We start from the raw sequence: 22,421 nt of genomic DNA, 5'->3' as shown, positions 1-22,421 counted from the left end.
AGTTGTTTGTGGAAGACAATGAAGTCATGGGGTATCATCAGTATTTTAATTATCTTCATCTTGTCTACTCGGACTGGTTCCTTGTGACTTCCATCCTCATAAACTTTGTTGCTACGTCTTTACCTAAGATTCCTCCTTCTATCTCCTCATCTTCTGTCGAAGATCTAGTGGTTTCACTAAATCAAGAACCACTTTCAGACTCCTCAGTAGGATGCCATCATTTATTTCTTAGTGGCTGTAGAATTCATGGAAGCTGGTGCATGTAAAATCAGCAACATAGAAATAAATAGGATTTTTACTGCTTTAAACCTCTGCCCTATAGATATCGTTTGAAGCATTCAGCTGAATAGATCAAGTCTAACTCAGAAAATCTCACTTTTGACCAATTTGGAGCAACAGTTGTGGGACTTTCATTTAATCTCTAGACTCCCTTTAATTTTGTCGTACAATGGAACTTAGCAGAAAAATGATATTGATTAAAAGACAATCAGAGATTTTGAGCACAGTCAAGAAGGAAATAAATGACTCTTTCTTCGACTCACCCACCAAAAAATTAGGCAATGATATGTCCCGACTCTTTTTTTATGATAAAAGGTTAGGAATACGACTAAAATTTGTATACTTCAAAGAATTTCTATCAGCATATATTAAAGCATACCTTAAACTCCACCAATCTCATGCATAGGTATAGGCCCAAGATATAAATGTGGGGTATTTATTGCTTTATTGTGCTTTTATCTCATATATATTTTTTGTTGTGGTACCCGCTACCTATCTACCTATGTAGCTAGTTGTCCCTAGCTAGCTATCTACAAAGAGACTTCAATAAAGTTAGCTTACTATTTACATCTTACTCTTTGCTTTCCTTTAAACATTTTATTGAGGGCTATTGCAGCTCTTGTAACAATCCACATAATCAATTGTATCAAGCACATTTGTACATATGTTGCCATCATTATTTTCTAGACATTTGCTTTCCTTTTTGACCCATTTTTAACTTTTTCTAGTTTTTGATATTTTCTGTGTTCTTTTGTAGTGAAGTTTCTCTCAGTTTCGTTATGTTGAGCTGATGGCGGGGCTTTTTTTGGTATGATTTTCCTTATATGAAATGTAGGATAATCAGAGAAATAGAAATTGTAGCTAGATTCATAGCTCCTTACAATTCTTGCAGGGGAGGTTGGGAGGAAATGAGTAGCTAGTAATCATGAATACAAGGACGACAAAAATGATCTAAAATAAATTATGATGATGATTTCACAACTTTTTTAATGCGCTTAAACCATGTAATTGTTTATGAAGTATATGGCATGTCAATGAAAGATTTCAAAAGGACAATGGAATTTTTTTCTATGGAACTCTGAAGCCCCCCCGTGTGATGTATATGACACATACATACAAATGTTCACGAAGATAAGGGAAATCAAGAGTATTCCTTCTAGGGTTCCACTTCAAGTATGCTTTGACTTATTCCACACAAAAGATGTTTAGTGTCTCTGTGATCAGTAGATGACTATACCCAAGTGATCTCAGTAATGCACTTGTCTTGGTCTAGCTATGGTGCCTTAAAATGAGATCCCATGAAAAAGCCTCTTCCAAAGTGCTCTACTGGGCTGTGAGTTAACCTCCAAGCAGAGATGTTAACTCCGATAGTTATGGCAAGTGCTTTGTGGGACTCCAAAGGGTCATCTTAATAGAGTTTCTTGAAGAAAACAGGATGATCAAACAGACAGAGGACTCAGAAGTTGTATAACAAAAATAAAACTGCAACGGAGAGAAAAACAGTCCATGAAATGTTATGCAGAGAAGGTTTCCCTCCAACATGGCAATACCTGCTCATTCTTTGAGGATAGCAAGAGTTTTCATACGGAAACTTCACTGGCAAACATTGGGTCACCCACCCTACAGTCCTAATCTTGTCCCTTCAGACTTCTTTTTGTTCACAAAACTCAAAGGACATTTGAACTAGCGACAGCTTCAGTCCCTTGAGCACATCAAAACTGGTTTTGTTGTGGTTTAAACTGAAGTGTACCAAATTCTTTGAGGAAACATTGGTGGGATGGAAGCACTGCCTTAGGAAGTATGTAGACCTCCCTGGAGAAAAAAACACCTTCACTTTTTCATCTTTATCTTTAATGCACGTTTCTATGATTTTGTAGTAATACTTGAGAAAGCATTTAATTTTAATAATGAGCATCACAGTGCTGTCTTTGAGCAATAGAGTGTTCTCGTTGTCTGAGCATTTTCTCTGTGTCTCAGAGATGTTATGTCATTGGGGGTGACCCACTTGAAGTTGTGTTATATGTTTTCCTGTTTTTCGATAAATGAAACCCAGGATAGATAAATCTTTATGGATGGTGAAGAGAATCACAGTGGGAGCCAGCATTCATTAGTGACAAGTGCATGGGAAATAAGCCTGTGGTGAACACCCTCTATCCACAATGGAGAGATGGGAGGGAAGTGGTTACTAAGCAGAGTGCATGGGGGGTTACTAAGCAGAGTGCATGGGGGGTTACTAAGCAGAGTGCATGGGGGAAGAATAGAAGATCAAAGGCATACATGTGACTTGAACAGTTAAAACTTTGTCATTTGACTCTCCCTCAGATGCATGCTATACCTGATCTGGTTTTTCACATTTTCAGTTGCTTTGTTTTGTGTTTGTTTGTGTAGGGTGTATCTCAGGGGTGTTTTGTCATTGGAGGTCACACTCATGAAGATGTGTTATATGTTTTCTGATTTTGGTATGTGAGATCCAGGATTGATGAACCTATAGGGACAGCAAGTAGACTATGAGCTTCAGAGGGAGAGGGATACAGTGGTGGGGGCGTAAAATCGAGACAACGTCAAGAAAAAAATATCAGACATACAGAGAAATAAAATGTTTGGAAACTGTGGTAGCAATTGTGTAATTCTGCTTGACTTGATTGAACTATGGACTGATATGATATTTGTATTCACTCCCAATCAATAATCAATTAAAGAAATTCTGGCTTCCAATAGTTGAAAAAAAACAACCTAATTATTTTCTGGTTAATCTTAGCAATATGAACCACAACTATTAAAATACAAATTCTCTGTCAAAAATAAGAATAACATACTAAACAAGAAAAAAATCAGATGTACATAACATTTGGAATTGTAATTTAATTTCAACAGGATGAATTTTGCTGCATTACCACTGATTTAAAAATATATGATTTATATTAGTAATATATATACACACATACATACACAGACAAATTGGAACTAGATGAATTCTTGTGTTTTACTTTTATGTTTATTTTTCAATGAAAACCGTTAGTCAAATGACAGCTTCAGATCTCTGTGTTTTCTATTCCACCGAGACCATTTTCAGATTTTAATCAAGGATTTTTTCAACTCTTGGAAATAAGCCTCAGGAGTCTAGTAAGGAAAAGCTCATAAATCAAAAGGGATTCATTTATGAATTACTTTATGAAAAGTATTGCAAGTGCCATCAGATTTTACCTTCCAATTAAGGCATTATTGTTGTCATTAGTGTTTGATAGAAATGTGTACATTAAACTATTAATTATTGATGTTAACCCTATATTTTCTAAGTTAGTAGAGTGAAATGATCAATATTACTATGAAACGAGATTTTGAATATTGCCTTCCATATATTTTTCTTCTACATTGAGCATTTTTATAATATTTTCTATTACATTTGATGTTTTATTGAGGTAAAGCTCCTGAAGTATCTAGAAAATGTTTTTAATATACAATGGAGGAATTCAAGAATAATAATAGAGGTCAGTGCTATTCTGTACATAATAGGCCATCACCCTGATCTAGGAGTAGCTGCATGGATAGACCCTCGGGTGGGCCTGACCTGGTGGGAGGGGGATGGTGCGAGTGGAACTACAAGTAGGTACCAGTTTGACAGAGGATCATTTTGTATGGAAACTTATCTTTGCTCAAGTACATCCATGACTGTGGTGGAGCAGAGGGGTCAAAGAAAAAAATGAAACAAAGAATCAATCAATTTGGCGGCCTTTAAAAGAACATAAAGGACATTCTAGCTAACCAGTATCAAAACTGGTACTAATATGTAGTCTCTAAAATGAGACAAATGGAATCCTGCTGGCACAACTTTTAAGCTCTGTGCCATGAAACAAGAGGTTGGCTCTTCTAATCTATCCAGTGGTTCCGCGAAGGAAAAGTCCAGGCAATCCGCTCCCTTAAAGAAAACAGCCATGGAAACTTGATGAGTTAGAGCTTTTGAAGACAAAGTGCTGAAATAGTCTGAAAAAAAAAGTGTGTGTGTACTTTTGTATATATAAATGTTTGTTAGCGTTGGGGAGACATTCTAAATAGTTTAAATGATCACATTGCCAGTCACTTTTGATTCTCCAGTGTGTTCTTTACATGTATTTGCAGTCATGATTGAGATTATGTGCCTAAGTATGAGCGATCTATATCCACTCACGGAAAGAAGCTTGCGGAAAGAGTGTTAGGTCAAAACTCTCACAAGGGGATTTAGGATCTTCCTGGATTTCCTAGAGCTTCCAAGTTTAGGCCATTTTAATTTAGGCAAGGCTGAGCTGTGTAATTTCTTTTCTGATTTTCAAATGGTTGCTCATCTATCTTTTTTCAGACAGACTTGATTTTAAATTTTCCTTGAATTTTTTTCCGTAAATTTTATTTTTCCTGTTAATGTTGTTGAGAATATACTACATAATCAAACATATACCAGTTTAATAATTTCTACATGAACAATTTCGTGGGTCTGATTGCATTCCCTTCTGACTCGTTCCTCCTTTATTAAAGCAAACTCATTGCCCTCTACTGTTTCTTTCTAATTCTGCATTTTCTGTTGTCAATCAATATCATGGAGACGGTTCACAAAATAGCATAGTGCTCCAGGTTGGCATCTTGTTACCACTTTAGTTAAGTTCACGTTCAGTTTTACGTTGACTCCTGGAAATGTGCTTGGCTTACATTTTAATTATATTTCGGGGCAATAGTTTCCTTGATTCATTTACTATCTTTGGCTCCGAAGTACGGAGTCCATGAGATCTCTTCTGTATCTTTCCTCTTTTGATTCTTTTATGAAATTTTTGATCAAAATGTTCAAGAATAGTAGGTGGGTGCCATAGTTTGATCTCATGGCAAAAGAGGCAGTTTTTCTTTTTCTAGTAATAGTTTTATTGGCATATGCTTCACCTGTAACATAAATTAATTGTTCAATCATATTATGAAGGTTTGTGGAACTATCACCACAATCCAAATCTCAGAACATTTTCTTCTTGTAATAATTATTAATCCATTCATTGTCTCTATAGCTTTACTTATCCTGGATTTCATATATAGAAAGCCATACAAAACATAAACAGGAAGCAAAATTTAAAATAAACAAAGAGAGAAACAAACAATGACTACAAAAAATATAGAAAAACTCAATCAAAACCAAGGCAGAAAATGGTAGAAACTAAAATGACTCTAAAAGGGATATGCAATGATAAGGTATCACATTACGCGCTCTCTGCCTGATAGTAAATCAGAGGCATACATAAACCATATCACATGAATGGATTCGGGGCTCACAATTCTAGCCCAAGGGTAAGAACAACTAGTTATTATGACATAGTCGTACTCAGTACTTGCCTTCATGAAGAGATGCAAATTGAACACTACCTAGTACATCATAAAGAACATTAATGAGGTCAAGTGTATGAGTCATGTATACAGATGGACTTTTGGAGAGAGTATATTAATTGTCATGTAGATAATAGAATTGAGGAGGTTTGTTACTATGCAGTGAGGTGACTATGATTAAGGTTTGAAGCCCAACAATATTAGGGGGATGGAGACAAAATGCATTTTGTTGATATAGTATTAAATGAAATGTGAAATAATTGCTATTTTTAAATACACTTTAGAGGAAGTGGTTGTATTCAGAAAGGTTTTCAAGCTCAATTCTAAAGGTTGATTACAGATAAAAATCAATATGCTAGGAAATATCTATTATTTGTTCATGAAAGTCAAGGTTAGACATGCAGAAAAAACAATTCACTTGCATTCTTTTATAATCAGTATTCTATCCTGGGGTGAAAATATGGGATTATCAATTAGTCTTTTCCATCTTCTCCTTTTCAGATGAATTTAGTATTACATTTGGAGATATTCACAAAGAGACAAACAGACCCTTTGCCCATAAAAACATATTAAAATGACTTACAAAATGGACATTTTCTCTCCAGGACTCTGCATCTTTAGCTATATTGTACAGTTGAAAAATTGTTACTGTTTTCTGATATATTTTTCCAATATATTTTGCTAGGCTACTTTTTTTTCCCCTCTGATCCTCACTCTTTCAGGATCCATGCTTGTAAAAATCAGTGCAGTAAATTAAATTTTTGTCTGTTTAATTTACTTCCAGGTATTTATTTCTTGCTTAAGTTGCAGATATAAAATTGATAATACATAATATTTAATTTCTAGGTCGTATTATAAACTAAAAGTTAAGTATACATGTAAACATATACATACCCCATTCAGCATAAGCTTAAAATTAATAAGTAGTTCTGAATGTTTATCATATGTGCAAACTTTTTCTGCTTATGGACTTGTCAAAATCATGATATATTTATGATCTTTGGGTAGACATCCCACAGTATTCCATGTTATGGTCTATGAGTCCACTTTGTCATGAAAGGACTCACAAACCAAAGAGGAGGAAACAGACCACACCTGTTAGCCAGCTGCCTTTCTCTCTTTGGGTTGGCTGCGTGCTGAGGACGTATGGGGGGGAAGCTTGCTGGAGTCGTTCTTCATCAATAGTGTCTGCCAGAGCTCGTTCCCTTCTGTATTTCCCAGGGAGAAAGGTGCTGCTCTGTACATGGCCCTCATGCCCCACCCGCCTCCCCATTCTACTCTCAGATCTGTTCTCAAAGTCACACAGGAAAAGAATAGAAAATTCACTTAAAAGGATTCTCTTAAAAATAATAGTGTAATAATCCAAATTCATAAATATGACTTCAAAACCTTAAGGAATTAAAAGCCTGTTATATTTCTCTATTTTATATCACCAAAGAGTTCTCATGAGGTTTTCTTTTCTTTTAGATGTATTATTTGTCAGTAGGGTTGAAAATTAACACACTCTTGAATCTTATTATATTAAGCCACCCACATAATCTTCTGAAAATTTGGGGGATTTCTATTCTATTTTCCAGTATATATACTGTATCTTTGTTTCAATTCAGTAGTACAGATTCATCTTAGTTTTTTATTTATAAAAGAATGGAAAAAAATAACCTCTATAGGGAATCTTTTACTTGAGCACATGCCATTTCATTAATTAATAATATCTCTGAGGTGGGTACTCTGATCTACTTTTCATGAAAAAGAATATTAAGCTCAGCTGAATAAAGTGATTTGCTTAACACAAGGAAGCTACACAGCTCAGAACTTGAATGGGAATGCAAGGACGGTAAGAGTGGTATGGGGATGGTGTCTAACCTTTTCTGACTTCACAAGGGGCCATGAAAATCAAACTTAACCTCAGTCCAAGACTGATTCCTGTGAGGGAGAAATCAGACATTCTTCCAACCTCCAGCCTCCTTTACCAGTTCTCATACTCACGTGCCCTTGCACAGTGTGCTCTACTTCTCTGCTGGTTTTGGTACTCCATTACAATAGCTATACAGTAACCATAGACTGTCATGCTTGTGAGGTAGACCAGTGTCATTAACTGGTTACAATTCAAGATCAGAACTGTTCAGGATATAGTTCTTCAGTCAGGAATGCCTCTTCTCCACTGTGCCCATAGACACACCTCTGTCTAGTCCTCAAACTCTCAGCCAAAGGACCTTTTAGCTTCTGCCCTGTCTGGGTAAGTGTACAGAGCTTCTTTAGCACTTCAATAGCCAAAGGGCACTCCACTACACCATAAGCTTAAGCCCAAAGGCACTGGGCCCTAGCTCTGTGGATCAGCAAAACTGGAGGCAGCTCCTCCACAAGCCAGCCTCTCCCTGGGCTGGGAATCCCACCGCTCTCTGATGCTCCGGCTTCTGTTGCCTCCCTTGCTGCTGCTCCTTTGCCCCTGCCCTGGTGTCACAGCTCTGTCTCTTGGATTTAGGAGGTTGCATAGGAATACGGGGGTCCAATGATGCAAGTGAGACCTTTCTTGATGTTAGTGAGCTCCCATTTCCTTCTGAGGTGGCTCGTTTAAAACCCAACGGAATGGCAAAATACATGAGGCCATTCCTCAGGGTTCCATGTACCTTATTTACGTGGTTCCATCTGGTCATTCGGTGAAAGTTACACAGACAAAGATAGACGAGCTCTGTCAAGTAATTCACTGCCCACAAAGTCTGTCTCATTCAGAAGTGGTAGGTTAAGAATAAGATTATTTGTCCTTTAAGTCTTACCCTATAAATTAATAATTTAAAATCAGCCTGATCCATGCCATTTAAATGTAAGGATTATCAACTTCAAATTGGTTTGTAACACTTTGCTATTCTTAATACATGCTTCTATTGAGCACACTTTACCTCATTTGAATACAACTCTTTCAAACCTTACCACATTCACTTCCCTTTTGTCTCACCTTTGCCTACCTCAGCACTTAGAGAGCAGCCCAGTTTACATGTCTGTGTTTCCTTGCTCATGGGAAAAACACAGAAGTCTATTGGATCAGCAGCCTTTCATTTTCCAATATACAGATTATAGTCAACATATTTGCATCCATAACCATTCTTAGCATATTTCTGCTTGGTACATGTTTTTTGGATATTTTTCCTCCTGCCATTTTAGTGGCTTTGAAACCATCGGGCAGCTTGGATTTCTTCACACCTATTCACACTAAGAAATTCTTCTTACTGCCTTTAAATATATTCTCATAATTTCCACAAAACAAAAGAACATTTCATGATTTCACATCGTTCCCTAGATTGCTGCTTCTATTTCTGTATTTTTCTTCATAATGGCAATTTTCAAGCAGGTCATCACTTTCATAGTCTTTCCCCGGACCAGGTCCTGTACACACACAATGCAATTTTAATGCCACTCGCTCAGTTTCAAAACCACTGCTGTTGCTAACGTCACACTGTTGCCTATTGAACATTTCAGAAACTCGTTTCACTCAAATGCTTACCGGCGATTGAAGAGTGCTGCTGTGCTCTCATCACTGGATTTTTGTCTTTGTTTTTGTACCCCCCACCCCCCACCTTTTAGGATTTTATGAAGAAAAGCCAAAAAAGTGTCCTGGGGTCTAGTTCATAAATGCATGGGTTTATTTAAAATAAAACATTTTCTAGTGTCGCTGTGATTAGTAGATAGTGCTAGAGAAGTTCGATCAGCAATGCATTTAACTCAGTCTCTTTTGAATGCCTTCCAACACAATTGATTAGTCAAACTATTGGCTTCTAAGCAGATCTACTTGGCCAGTTTAATTTATGGTGGAAAGGACAACTCAGAAGGTTATAGTGAATGTTTTGGGGGATTCCAAAGATTAATCTTGACAGATTTTTTTAAAGACACAGGATGAACATGGGAGCTTCTTATGAAAAAAATTTTAAAATTGAAACCTTAATTGCTGAGAAAAAGGGCCAGGGAAACAGCTCGGGGGAATTTTTTGTTCCCATCATGACGCTGCCCCCGTTTGTCCTCGGACGGCAGCAAGGGCAGCTAGTGCTACTAACATTTCTCTGGAAAACATTTCTTAGATGCCACACCGGGCCCCGTCAGATATCCACTTGCCTTCTAATCTCAAAGAACATTTAACAGGAACATGATTTTAACCTCCAAATATGCCGAAACTACTGTTTTGATGTATAATTTTGTGTAACTTGATAAGTACAAGATTATCAAGGGGAAGGAACAGAGAGAAGGAAACACCATCATCAGAGTTATGTGCATCTAGCTGGAGGATATGCCAAGAAACAACTGCTTTGTGTTTTGATATTTTGTCTAATAAAAATTTCTATTATTTTATAGAAATAATTTCAACTTTATAAAAGTCTGCTTTTGTTCTTATGTTGGGTGTATTACAGTCTTCCTCACAATGGTTAAATATGATAGCTCTTGGCGTTTTGTCCTGGTCTTTCTTGGGCTGCACTTCTGCTTCATTGGGATTGAGTGGTATTTGCCATGGTGGAGATTGAAAAGCCAAACCAGGTTCACGCTTTATGCTTTTTCAGTGACTCAGGAGGTTGTTCTCTCTAGAGTGCACCAATGACTTTCTTTGCCTTTGCCTGAGGATTGGCTTTAACCAGTGTGGGAATGTGGAAGACTTTGGAGAATGGGTGAAGGATCAGCTTTAGCCATTAAGTTCCCCAGCTCCTGCCCCCTTCTATGTCCATTCTGAAGAATGTGTCCCACTGTGTGAGGCCACGTTTTCTATCAGGAGACCCTCTGTGGATAGCTCTGTGGGGGCTTGTTAGCTCTTAAACCTCTAGTTGTTTCAGGCATAATTCCAACAAACTCTTAACTATTTTACTGTAGAATTCTTCACAGGCCTTTATATTAGCTTTTCTAATTCCTGGCCACATTTTCTAAATAACTTTTTAATTGAGCTCTTTATTTCCCATTTAACTGTTATAATTTATCTTACTTATCTAGTTTTGATACAAAAGAAATACAATTGCTATTTATTCTCTCACAGTTTTGTTTTGTTAGGTTCTCTTGAGTCAGCGCTGACTCATAGTGGCCCTGTCGAAGCACAGCAGAACAAACCTCTGCCGAGTCCGCTGCTCCACTCACCACCGTTCCACATCTGTCCTGCTCCTGCAGTCCCTGTGCCAATTCAACTTAGAAAGGTCTTCTTTTTCACTACTCTCTGCTTTACCAAACATGCTGTCCTTCCCTGGGGCTCGTCGCTTCTGATAACAACTTTTCACAAGACAAAGTGTCTCTATCCTCATGTCCAAGGAGCATTCTGACCACAATTCTTCCAGTGCGGATGGGTTAATTTTTCTGGGTGTCCATGGGAGTTATATATTCATTTCTAAGACCATAATTCAATGTCATGAATTCTTCTTTGGTCTTTTTAATTTATTGTCCAGATTATACATGCACAGGAGGCAGTAGAATATATGACGGCTTCAGTTAGATGCACCTTAGTCTCCAAAGGTACATCTTTTAGTTTTAACATTTTAAAGGGGTTTTTACAGCAGATTCGCCAGTTGAAATGTGTTGCTTGATATCCTTACAGTTGTTTCTGTAAGTGTTTATGGTAGATTCAAGGAATCTGAGATCCGTGACAAGTTGAATCTTTTCTTAATTTACTGCAGTATTGTTTCTTGGCACAGTTATGAGCATTTTTGCTTTTCTTAATTAAAAGGCATGGATTCTCTCAAAAGACATGAATTCAAGATAGAATCTAATTCTGTAGATTGCATCCTGTTTCATTAAAATAATGGCCAAAAATTCTTCTTAATTAAAATTACAGTGTCTCTGCATTCATAACACATAGGACAATTGCATCAGATCACAAAATAGAAGATACGTGTATAATATTGAGATTCATGATCTACCCAAGTTGGTATGTATTTTGGGAGGTCACAATTCAATCCATGAAACCATTTGTTTCTTATTGGTATGTTGGCACATGGCCTCCTTTACCTCTTTCACCAAAAGACTGTCTATCAAAGCTATCTGGAATGAGAACAGGATTGGGTTAGAAAAAGTTTTGGGCAAGCATACCTATTGGACATCTGGCCCTGAGGGATGCAGGGTCATTCTGAGATAACCTTACACAGGAATGCAGATGGGACAGAATCTCAGCTAACTCAGTGGAAAGCTCAGTTGATCATCAAAAGCATCCTCCATTGGCTTGGTTAGGGTTAGCCGTACACCACAGATCTGACAAAATCTTACTGCAGTGACAGCGTCTTCTCGCTTACATTTTGTTTGTGACCTCTCAATCCATTGATCAGCAAGAACTTCTGAAAATATAATTGCAATATATTAAAATAGGCTCAAAATATTCCAATTGTTTAATAATTTAGTTAACGTCAATGATACTATTCTTCAGATGAACTCCAATAGCCTCCGTCTTGTACTCTTACCTTTTTCTTCAATGTAATCTGAAGCCCCTTTGTGCTCTGCTCCCCAGGTTCAGTCACACTTGCATTCCTTAAAAACACCAACCAAAGCCATTACCATCCAGTTGATGAGGACTCCTAGCGAGCATATAGGGCCACACAGAACTGTCTTACAGGGCTTCCCAGGCTCATGATCTTTTGGAAAGTAGACTGCATCACCTTTTCCTGTAGAGTGCTGGTGAGTTCGAATGCAGTTAGCGGCCCAGTGCTTACACCCGGAGACAGCAAGGCTCCTATTGTCTGCTTCACCTCTGCTGTTTGGCATTCTCCTCAGTTTTCAAGACTGCAATTGTTCCTGTGCTTTATTTCTTAGTTTGAGTACAGCAACTTCAATGAGTTTCTCTTTCAACTTCTCATTGATGGGAATGAGAAGTCAGTGTGCTGATTTCTAATAATTATTTAGAAGTCTATATTTGATGTGACTAACAAACAATCTATCCAACCTGTCAGGCTGATTTATTTAGACACTACCTAAGGGATTCTGGTTGAGTTGATTGATTTCCTTCTTTAATTATGGGGTATGTGCTTTGCACCAGGTACAATGGCCCAAAGAACCTTTCCAAGGCCCCCGCCATAATTATTCTATGTCACCAGCTAAGCAAAGTGGCACATTCACTGACTGGATGAGGAATTTAGACCCCGGCTGCTTCTCAACAGTCAGAAAATTGGAGTCCTCCTGGAACTCATTTTTGTGCCTAAATAACCCCCTACCGGGGAACCAGAAGTCTGTGCGTGTACCCTGGGAAACCCTAACTGAGCAGTCACTCTCTGTCTCCCAATTTTGAAGCGGTCTGAGGATCTGAAAAAGGGCTGCCATTGCTCCCATACTCCCGTCACCCTCTGCGGCATGAAGAATCGGTGCTGCTGGCTACTTTCCTCCTGAATATGCTGGGTCAGATTTGGGAGCAGAAAAGGATGCCGTTGAACAAACACCCTGACGAGCAGAACTCCTGTCACTGAATTGTATATGTGAGCACTGTTGAATGGCAAATGTTGTGTTGAATATATGCTTACTGTAATTTTTAATGAAGGACAAAAGTTGTAACAGTTTTAATTTGAAATGTCAATTAACATCTGCTATGCTTCAGGAGCCCCTTGGTACAGTGAGCTACACATCGAATGTTACTCCTACTCCTTGCCAGAAAGTGAACACTGTCTCCTGCTGTAAAGATTTACAGTCTCAGAAAACAAAACAGGGTGGTTCTAACCAGTTCTATACAGTTACTGTGCATATGAAGCCATTGAAAAGACAAAGACATGGGTCAGGCTCACCTTAGTGCTTAAAGTCATGCATCTGATCTTCCACACTTTAAAGAGGTCTTGTGGAGCAGATTTACCAAATGCAAGACATCCTTTGATCTCTTGACAGCTGCTTCCATGAACATTGATCATGGACCCAAGGAAAATGAAATCCTTGACCATTTCAATCATTTCTCTGTTTTCCATGATATTTCTTATCGGTCCAGTTGTGAGAACGTTTTTAATTTACATTGAGTTGCAGTCCATCCTGCAGGCTGCCGTCCTTGAGCTTCATCAAGTGCTTGAAATCGTCTTCACTTTCAGAAGCATGACTGTGTTATCTGCAGATGGCAGGTTGTTAATAAGCCCCCCTTACATGATGATGGTTCATTCTTGTTCATATAAGAAATTCCTCAATTATTTGCTTAGCACACAGATTGAAGGCTGAAATCCTTGATCTTCCTTGCTCCTTGCTAGTTTTCTTAATTTCTGCAAAGGGAAGATCATTAGCTTATACTTCATATAGTTTTCAAGACTGGATGATCTAACACACACACGTTGTTATAAGAAAGTTCAGTGCTCTCTGCAAGCATGTAACTAAAACTGTCACATTTTGGGGGATTGAAACTGATTTTCCATCTTTGCCATATTCCCAATGCCTGCACTCCTCCTTTCAGTTTATTTTACAGCAATAACTTGTGCATTGTTGGGATGCCGGAAACAATGCTACCATGTTTGTTCTGTTTTGTTTTCAAATGCTACCTGGGTTCTACACTTTCCATATAACTTCCAGACTTCCAGATGAGGAAGAAGGAATAAGGTGGTTCACATCTTAGAAAGTGACAACATTGGCTACTGAAAACATTGGGAATGCCAGAAGAACATCGTAGGGTCCAGCACCAGAAGAGGAATTCCTCAGTTTGGAGGTGCTCAGAGTACAATTGAGGAAGAGCTGCCTCTTTAAAACACAGTTGACCTTGAAGACTTGAGTGGAACAAGTTTCTAAGATCTTCATTTTCTGATGGGGCACTCAAAATTAAAAGAGAAAGAGGCAAACATTCATTAATAATTGGAATCTCAAATATATGAAGTATGAATGTATGAAAATTGGAAAACATAAAAAATAGAACATACAAGGATTGACACACTAAGCATTAGTGCCTGAAATGGCCCTTTCAATCATAGGGTCGTGCAATATAATATGCGTAGAATAACACATCATTTACTTCAGATTGGTTCTAGTTCCTGGAAAAGGTCATCATTCTTAGTAAAGTATAGGGTCAGAGAAAGAGAGTAAGACCTTCAATGAGATGCATTGATTCAGTTGCTATGGTGATGCTCTGAAACTGAACAAAATGCGTGAGACTGTTCTCCTGTCAGGTAGTTTTCTGTTCCGGTCATCGGGTAGCTCTGAGATGAACTGGACTCAATTGCATTTAACAACAATGATAATGGTGTTTAGCGCAGAGGAGAGTTCTTCAAACACTTCTGAAAATGAATAAACGCACAGCCAATCTCACATATATGATTTTCGAATTGAAACCACCCTAATCCTTTCTTTAAAAAAATTACTATTTCCTAAAACTAAGATAACTGGAGGGAATCAAAAACCCAACAAGGATATACGTGTGGTAGAAATTCACTGACTAATCCCTACTGTCATAGATGCTGTCATTGTTCGTGCCATCACCTTGGTTCTGAAACATAGTAACCCTGTGTGCTATGTACAGCAGACGAAACCCGTTTTCAGTTCTGCACGCTCCCCACAATGGTGGATATGTCTGCGTCTAACTTCATAGCTACCATGCTAAGCCAGCTCGTCGAGGCCTTTCTCTTTCTGCTTCCCTTCTTTTCACCATGCCTACTGGGTACTCCATTTAAGTTAAATTCGCAACAGAGATAGTCTAATGTGTCTTAGATGAGCATATGATTTAATTATCTGTCCCTCGGCTAGAGTGAAACAGGACACCTTATTGTATAGTCTCAATATGGTTACACATTAGAGAGAAGCAAGGCGTTTGAATGTAATCAGTGTGAAGGGCGATGTCAGGGTGACTCAAAGTGGAAGAAATTTCACCACACATTCTCGTTGCTTTTTTAGTTTACATGCTTCCCAAACTTCAGACAAATGTCAGTAAAAGCCTACCATGGAAGAGAAAAGGGAATCAACTATTTGACCAAGACCAATATATTGATGCCTTAATGTTTCAAGTGAAACAGAGAACAATCACCTTGAAAAGTTGAGTGGATGAATCCTGAACAGATAAACCCAACAAAACAATGTTATAAGTCAAGAAAGACAGGATTTGAGAGGGAAGTCCTGGTTGTTGATACTGAAGAACAGGAAAAGATGCTGAAATGGGATGAAACACTAAGGCCCAATGAGCCTTGCCCTTCTGCGTACTTTAGCATTATGTAATGACATCTGCATTCAGAAGCTCTCAACGATAGTTTCATGAACTTTGCAAGCATTATTTGACCAGATAATGTGTTTGCTAAACAGACCAGCGTGCCAGTCATGTTGATTATAGTCTCAGACAATAAGTGAAACTAGCTGAGTTTTCACTTGATTTTCCTGTAAATGTAAAGGCATGACAACTTAGGGATTTTTAAAGTATGAACCAAAGTGATAAGTATCATTATGTAAACATATTTACCAAATATATCTGTGAGATATTTAGAATGTCTTTAATTTGGTAAATTGCATTGGATTTTTTAAATTGTAAGACTAGAATAATTCTTTTTATTAAAATGCTCACAAAAATTTATTCAGCACTTGAAATTTATTTATCATTGTAAATATGCCTGCTATCTGTGCAGTCCAATCCATGTAGTGGTTCAAATTCTATTAAAGTAGGAATGGTATATACAGACCGTTTTTTAGATATTAAAGAAGTAATGGTGTTGGGTTGAAAAAAATTATGTTCTTGACTGCTTTCGAGATGTCGAGTTTACACAAAGGATCAAAAAGTTTACATATATGAAATTAGACAATATACAATTTTCTTCACATTGTTCCCTTTCAATTATATCTGTAATTTGTTATTAAGTACACTTTAAAAGACAATTTTGCAGTAGATAAGCAATTAGAGTTTGCCAAAATATATAATACTTTGAAATGCATTGTCCAAGAATTTTAAAACTCTAGCTAGAACTTGTAATTTTTTCACAACAATACTAATATTTGTTCAATCTTTGTGTTTCTCTTTCTGCAGTGCTTTAATACATTATTGAAACTGCAAACTCATATCCACCGCAGTGTCGTGTTGACTTGAGATTTTTTTATCATGAAACATGCCACGTGGAATTTTTGAAGCGTAGAGTTCTGCCAAACCCCGGAATAAAGACTCCTCACCTGGTATGTAAGAGAGAGCACTCCTCGTCAGCACAATGACCAACCAGGAGAAGTGGGCCCACCTCAGTCCCTCGGAGTTCTCACAACTTCAGAAATATGCTGAGTGTAAGTATACATGTCGACAATGTGATGATAGTTGACATTTATGCAAAACACACATACCTACAAAAGACATTGTTTACTTACAAGATTGTCCTGTTAATATTGGGGACAGATTTGCATGCATTGTTTATGCTTATTAGTGGGGTTGACCTGAGAAAAGCTCTCCAGAATGAGAAACAGTAAAAAGTAAACTTAACTACCAAATCTTAAAGCTAGAGACATTGGGATGCTAGATTCAAAACTGAACTTGGAAGCACGCCAACTCTGATAGATGTGATACAAGGGGGAGTCTGAGATGGAGACTGGAGATCTGTAATATTGTGGCAGAGAAAAAGGACAAACAGGAGCAGAAAGACAGTAAGGAAGAAGTAAAAGCAAGGGGGAAAAGACAATTTTGAGTCAATGTAGTTTGTTTCATAGATTATGAGGATGAGGAAACAACATTTTTGTTCGAAACTTAACATTCCAAATGAAACTGGGATTAGGGAATCATAGGTACGGTGTGTTGTTAAGGCAAGATTATAGGTCCAATGTAGAGAACTAGTTTAATGAGTGGAAACTAGTATTGACATTATATAATGTGTATATACAAAATTCATAGTAACATAATAGTAGGTTATTTAAAAAAACACATTTCTTTATACATGCACAGTTTCCAAGTTATCTATTTTTACTCACGATTTTCAGCAGTATTTCTAATTTACATCAGAGGTTCAGTTTTAAATATGAATAGCTCCTGGATGATGCATTCAAGAGAGGAGGTGGAAGGAACTAATAAGAGTGGCAGAAAAGGTTTGCATGAGGATGAGTAGAGAAGTGACCCATAGAACATGTAATAAGAATAGTGAGAATGGAAGGAATACAACAGTGACTGGGGAAATAAAATGCAAGACATGGAAAACATCATAATGGATAACAGTTGTTAGTGAACTGTGTTAGGCAGGGTTCTCTAGAGAAACAAAATTTATTTTATATATATATATAAAATCATACATATATGGATAGTATATATCCATGTATATATATATATCTCACAAAGGGGCTCAGTTCAACTCACTTCCATAGAACAGCATATATGGATTTTCTTAATCAACAGTAATAAAAATACAGCTAGTTATCATGTGAGGCCATCCATTTTTGACATCAAATTGTATTCCTCATACTTAAAAGTGGGCCACTGAAAGCGCAATTAACCTATTTATCATGTAAAAGACACTTTTTTTCAGACAGTGCTGCATCCATGTTTCTTGTCTGCATTCTTGTATTCAATGATTTCAAAATTGACTAAAAATAATAATAATAAATTCTATTTCTATATGATCTTTGCTATTGTGGAATAGTATCACTTGTCTGTCAGTTTGTCTTACATTGGTGGCTATGTATGACTGTGATGCTCGAAGCTATGTCACTGGTATTTCAAATAGCAGCAGGGTCATGTAAAGTGAACATCTAAAGTTTCAAGTGAGCTTCCAGACTAAGAACAGACAACAAAGTCGGAATCAGTTGTCTGTTTAGAGGAAGCAGCCTCTTAAAGCCCTATGCATAGCATCAAACCTTGTCCAATACTGAAGGCCTAATGAATGGAAGGAGAGCATTGTCAGAAGCCCTGCCAGAGGGAGGGCCCTCGGACCAGAGGCAGTCCGTTGATGAGTGAGGAGGACGTGTCTTCTCAACCTAGTCCGCTCTGATGACATGCGTGGAGTAAAGCCTTTGGGATCTTCATTTGCGGTCGGGATACAACTCAAAGTGTGCAGAATCAGCAGCTAACACAACTGATCCTCTGAGCTTGGAATGTACAAAGTATGAATCTAAAAATATTGGAAGTTCTCAAAAATAGAGTGGAACACACAAAAATCACTATCCTAGGCACTAGTAGCTGGAATGAATTGGTATTGGCCACTTTAAATCAGAAAATCGTATAGTTTGCTATGCTGATAATGACATAATCAAGAGGAATCGAATTGAATCGATCACCAAAAAGGACATTTCAAGATCTATTTTGAAGTACTATGCTGTCTTTAACAGGATTATATCTATCTCCATTCTTGGAAGTCCATTCAACACAACTACTATTTAAATGTATGTACTCACCATAGAAGCTAGTGATGAAGAATTGGAAGAATTCTACCACTATCTTCAGTAGGAAATTGATCAAATATGCAATTAACATCCATTGATAATTATTGGTGATTGGAATACAAAAGTTTGAGATAAGGAGGAAGGAACAGCAGTTTAAAAATATGATTCTGATGATAGAAATGAAGCTGGAAATTGAATGATAGAATTTTGCAAGAACCATGACTTGTTTACAGTGAATACCCTTTTTCATAACAGAAACTGCACATGACCATACACATGAACTTCTCCAGATGGAATACACAGAAATCAAATCGACTACATCTGTAAGAAGAGACAATGGAAAAGCCCAATATCAGCAGCTAAAACCAGGCCAGGAAGTGACTATGGAACCGAGCGACAATTTCTCATCTGTAAGTTCAGGTTGAAGCTGAAGTAAATTAAAACAAATCCGTGAGAGCCAACATTTTCTCTGGAGTCTACTCCCTTTCAAGTTTGAGAACGTCTCCGGAAACAGATGACGGGAGACGTGATGAGCTGTGGGAGGACATAAAGAGTATCATCCACGAGAAAGCTGAAGGTCATTAAGATGCAAGGGGGAAAGAAAAGATCAAAGTGATGTCAGAAGAGACTCTGAAACTTGCTCTTCATCACAGACGAGCGAAGGAAAGTGGAAGAAATGAGGGAAAGAACTGAACATAAAATTTCAAAGGGAAGCTGGAGAAGGCAAATAAAATATTATCATGAAATGTGGAAAGATAAAGAGTTATAAAACCAAAAGAGAGAGCACATGCCCAACATAATTTAAAATGAAAGATCTGGAACAAACAATATTCAAGACCCGCGTTTCAAGACTGAAAGATACTATGGGCAAAATATTGAACAATCCAGGAAATGTTAAAAAAAAAAAAAAGATGCAAAGAACACAGAGTCACTGTACAAAAAAGAACTAGTGGACATGCCACCATACCGGGACGTTACTTATGAGCAAAAACCAATTGTACTGGGAAAAATAATCTAAACTGTACGGAAAGCATTAGCTAAAACCAGCCTCCAGGAATTTACGTACTGGCAAATGAAATGTTTCAACAAGCTAATGAAGCATTGAACGCACGTACTCATCTGAACCAGAAAATTTGGAAGACAGCTATTTGCCAGTGACTGGAAGAAATCCTTGTTTTTACCCATTTCAAAGAAAGGTTATAAAAAAGAATATTTAAATTATAGAACAAATCATTGCTATCATATGCAAGTAAAATTTTGCTGAGGATCATCCAACCATGATTGCAGTCTTACACTGACAGGGAGCTAGATGTCAGAGGATACAAATGAAGAAATTTTTAGGAAACAAGGGGCTTGGAAACAAACCTTGAAAATTATGATTATGTAAGTAGATAAGAAAGTAATATGGAGAAATTAGGAAAACCGTTCATATATTTGAGAGACCAGTCACAGTCAGTCATAAAACAAATTAAAGCATGATTAAATTAAAGACTTAATAGTTACTCTTTAATTTACTTTACAACAAAATGTATCTGGCATGTCGCTTGTTAATCCTGTGAGTAAAACAAATACACAAAGCAATGAAAAGTGATGGAATCAGAAAGTTCAATAAAAAGAGGTGGAATCAAAGGGTTTAGTGGTGACTTTTCATTGAGATAGACAGTGAGTCATTGTAAGGTCAGAGTAGTGAAGGGACACGAGCATTGCTGTGCTTCACAAAATTTAATTTCGTAAATGAAAGTGACCTATGGTAATGGAAAGAAACTCATTTTAGAGGCAGTCCAATTATCAGCTATTGTAATGGACTACATGATGTGGGTGGTGGAGAACGCCTAGAGAAATGGGGACTCAGATGATCTATTTAATACTAGAACTCTAAAGCAAAACTTGGCCAGTAACAAATATGGAAATTGATCTGTGTATATTCACAGAGAATGAAATAAAGACAGGAAATATGAATTGAATTTCAGTTTTCACTTGGAAGATTATGGTCATAGCACAGTTTGTTAGAAAAGTGGCATGTAAGATTTACTTTCTTGAATTTACTTAATTGAATCTTCATTAAGAAGTTTACATATTAAGCAAACAAATATTTTTTTAAACTTGTTTATTTAAGGTTAAACTTACAAAATGCTGTTTATATGTGGTATATATCACGTGATACCTTTTAATGATTGTGTCAGGGAGGGCTGGTTGGGGCTGGGAACGTTTGGGTAGCAGGGCGGAGAACATGGAGCTCCTACCCGAGGAAAATCCACATCATTCAGTGCTGCGTCATTATTGAAAACCCATGTAGGTAATATTCTCGAGTTCTTTATTTGATGTCGGAATTTCCCCTCACTCCTCACAGAATACACTATAATTCTGAACCTTGGTATGGCTTCTAGGCTCTTTCCGTGATTTATTAAAGTAAACAGCATTTAGTGAAGCAGCTGGGGCACCTGACGGCCGGGGTGTCTGCCTCATAGCACCATTATTTAGATATTTGAATTTGAGCTTACTTACCATTTCTGTAGCTCATTTATGGAAATTATAAAGTGGAGAAAGCGACATATTAACTGTTGGAAATACTGAACTGAATATGACAGTACACCTACATCTCTCCTATCATTTAACTTGCCATTCAATGTTCACATTTACCTCTCTCTCTCTCTCCAACTATTTTGCACAGTCAGAAATCAACATTCAAGGCAGCAGTGGCTGTAGAGCATCCCCTCCTTTAAGCAAGGGGATCTCCAGGCTTCCTTCAGGAAGCTGGGACAAACTACCTTCCCTCCCTAATGTGCGCTCTCTTGTGGGTAGACATGCAGTCAGGTGAGGTTGTGCCCTGAGTTCCCAGCTTCCATACTGCTTTTTGAGCTGCTGACTGAAAGGTCAGCAGTTAGAAACTGCCGGTCACTGAAGAAAGACGAAACTTTCTACTCCTATAAAAAGTTACAGTCTCAAAACTCCCAGAGAGAATTCGACTCAGTTCTACAGGGACACTGTGAGTTAAAATCAACATGATGTTGTGTGTTTATTATACTGTCTGAGGCCCTGCGGTTCAAAATTTCTGTGGGCTGGTGAGAAAGAGGCATTGGAGAGTGTGTTGGGAAGACATGCATGTAAGTTTCACGATGGTCCAAAGTGAGCTGAGCTGGGCCCAAGGCTCCTGCCCCTTTGGAGCCCTGTGTCTGCCCATGCTTCCGGAGCCTTGCAGTCATACCAGAGCCACGGTGACTCGCCAGGCCTCGATGGCAGAGCTTGCTCCAGGATCCAAAGCTCAGGACTCGGTAGGGTGGGAGGCAGCTCCACAAGGAAGGCTCTGCCCCAGCACCATTGGAAGGGAAGCGGTCAAGTCACAGGCCTGCCAGCCACAGTCAGCTTTAAACAGCTATGTCTTTTCCGAGCCTCCTGCTCTGCAGAGGAAAAATCCACAGTTTATCACAGTGATGAGCCCACTGGTACCTTTGAGCTCTTATTACTTCTGTTAGCATGTTTTCTAAAAAAGGAAGAGAGGGAGGGAGGGGGAGAGAGAGAGGGAGAGAGGGAGAGAGGGAGAGAGGGAGAGTGTCCGCGGTCTGGAAACAGAGAGAAAAACACCC

General features: G+C 38.0%; 1 protein-coding gene across 4 annotated transcripts in view; it reads left to right on the top strand.

Annotated features, from left to right (window-relative positions):
* DGKB (diacylglycerol kinase beta) overlaps positions 1–22,421 on the top strand; it is a 788,541-nt gene that overhangs the window by 56,242 nt on the left and 709,878 nt on the right. For all 4 annotated transcript variants that reach the window (XM_045288861.1, XM_045288860.1, XM_045288859.1 and 1 more), the window contains exon 2: positions 16,517–16,761. In XM_045288861.1, the coding sequence (XP_045144796.1) occupies positions 16,692–16,761 (70 nt within the window). In that variant the 5' untranslated portion in view covers positions 16,517–16,691. The remainder of the gene's footprint in view (positions 1–16,516; positions 16,762–22,421) is intronic.

Source organism: Echinops telfairi, unplaced genomic scaffold (genome assembly GCF_000313985.2).
Source record: "Echinops telfairi isolate 266 unplaced genomic scaffold, ASM31398v2 ScPeMD7_23;HRSCAF=83, whole genome shotgun sequence".
Taxonomy (NCBI): domain Eukaryota; kingdom Metazoa; phylum Chordata; class Mammalia; order Afrosoricida; family Tenrecidae; genus Echinops; species Echinops telfairi.
Note: the sequence above shows the minus strand (reverse complement) of the source record. Positions and strands in the feature narration are given on the sequence as shown.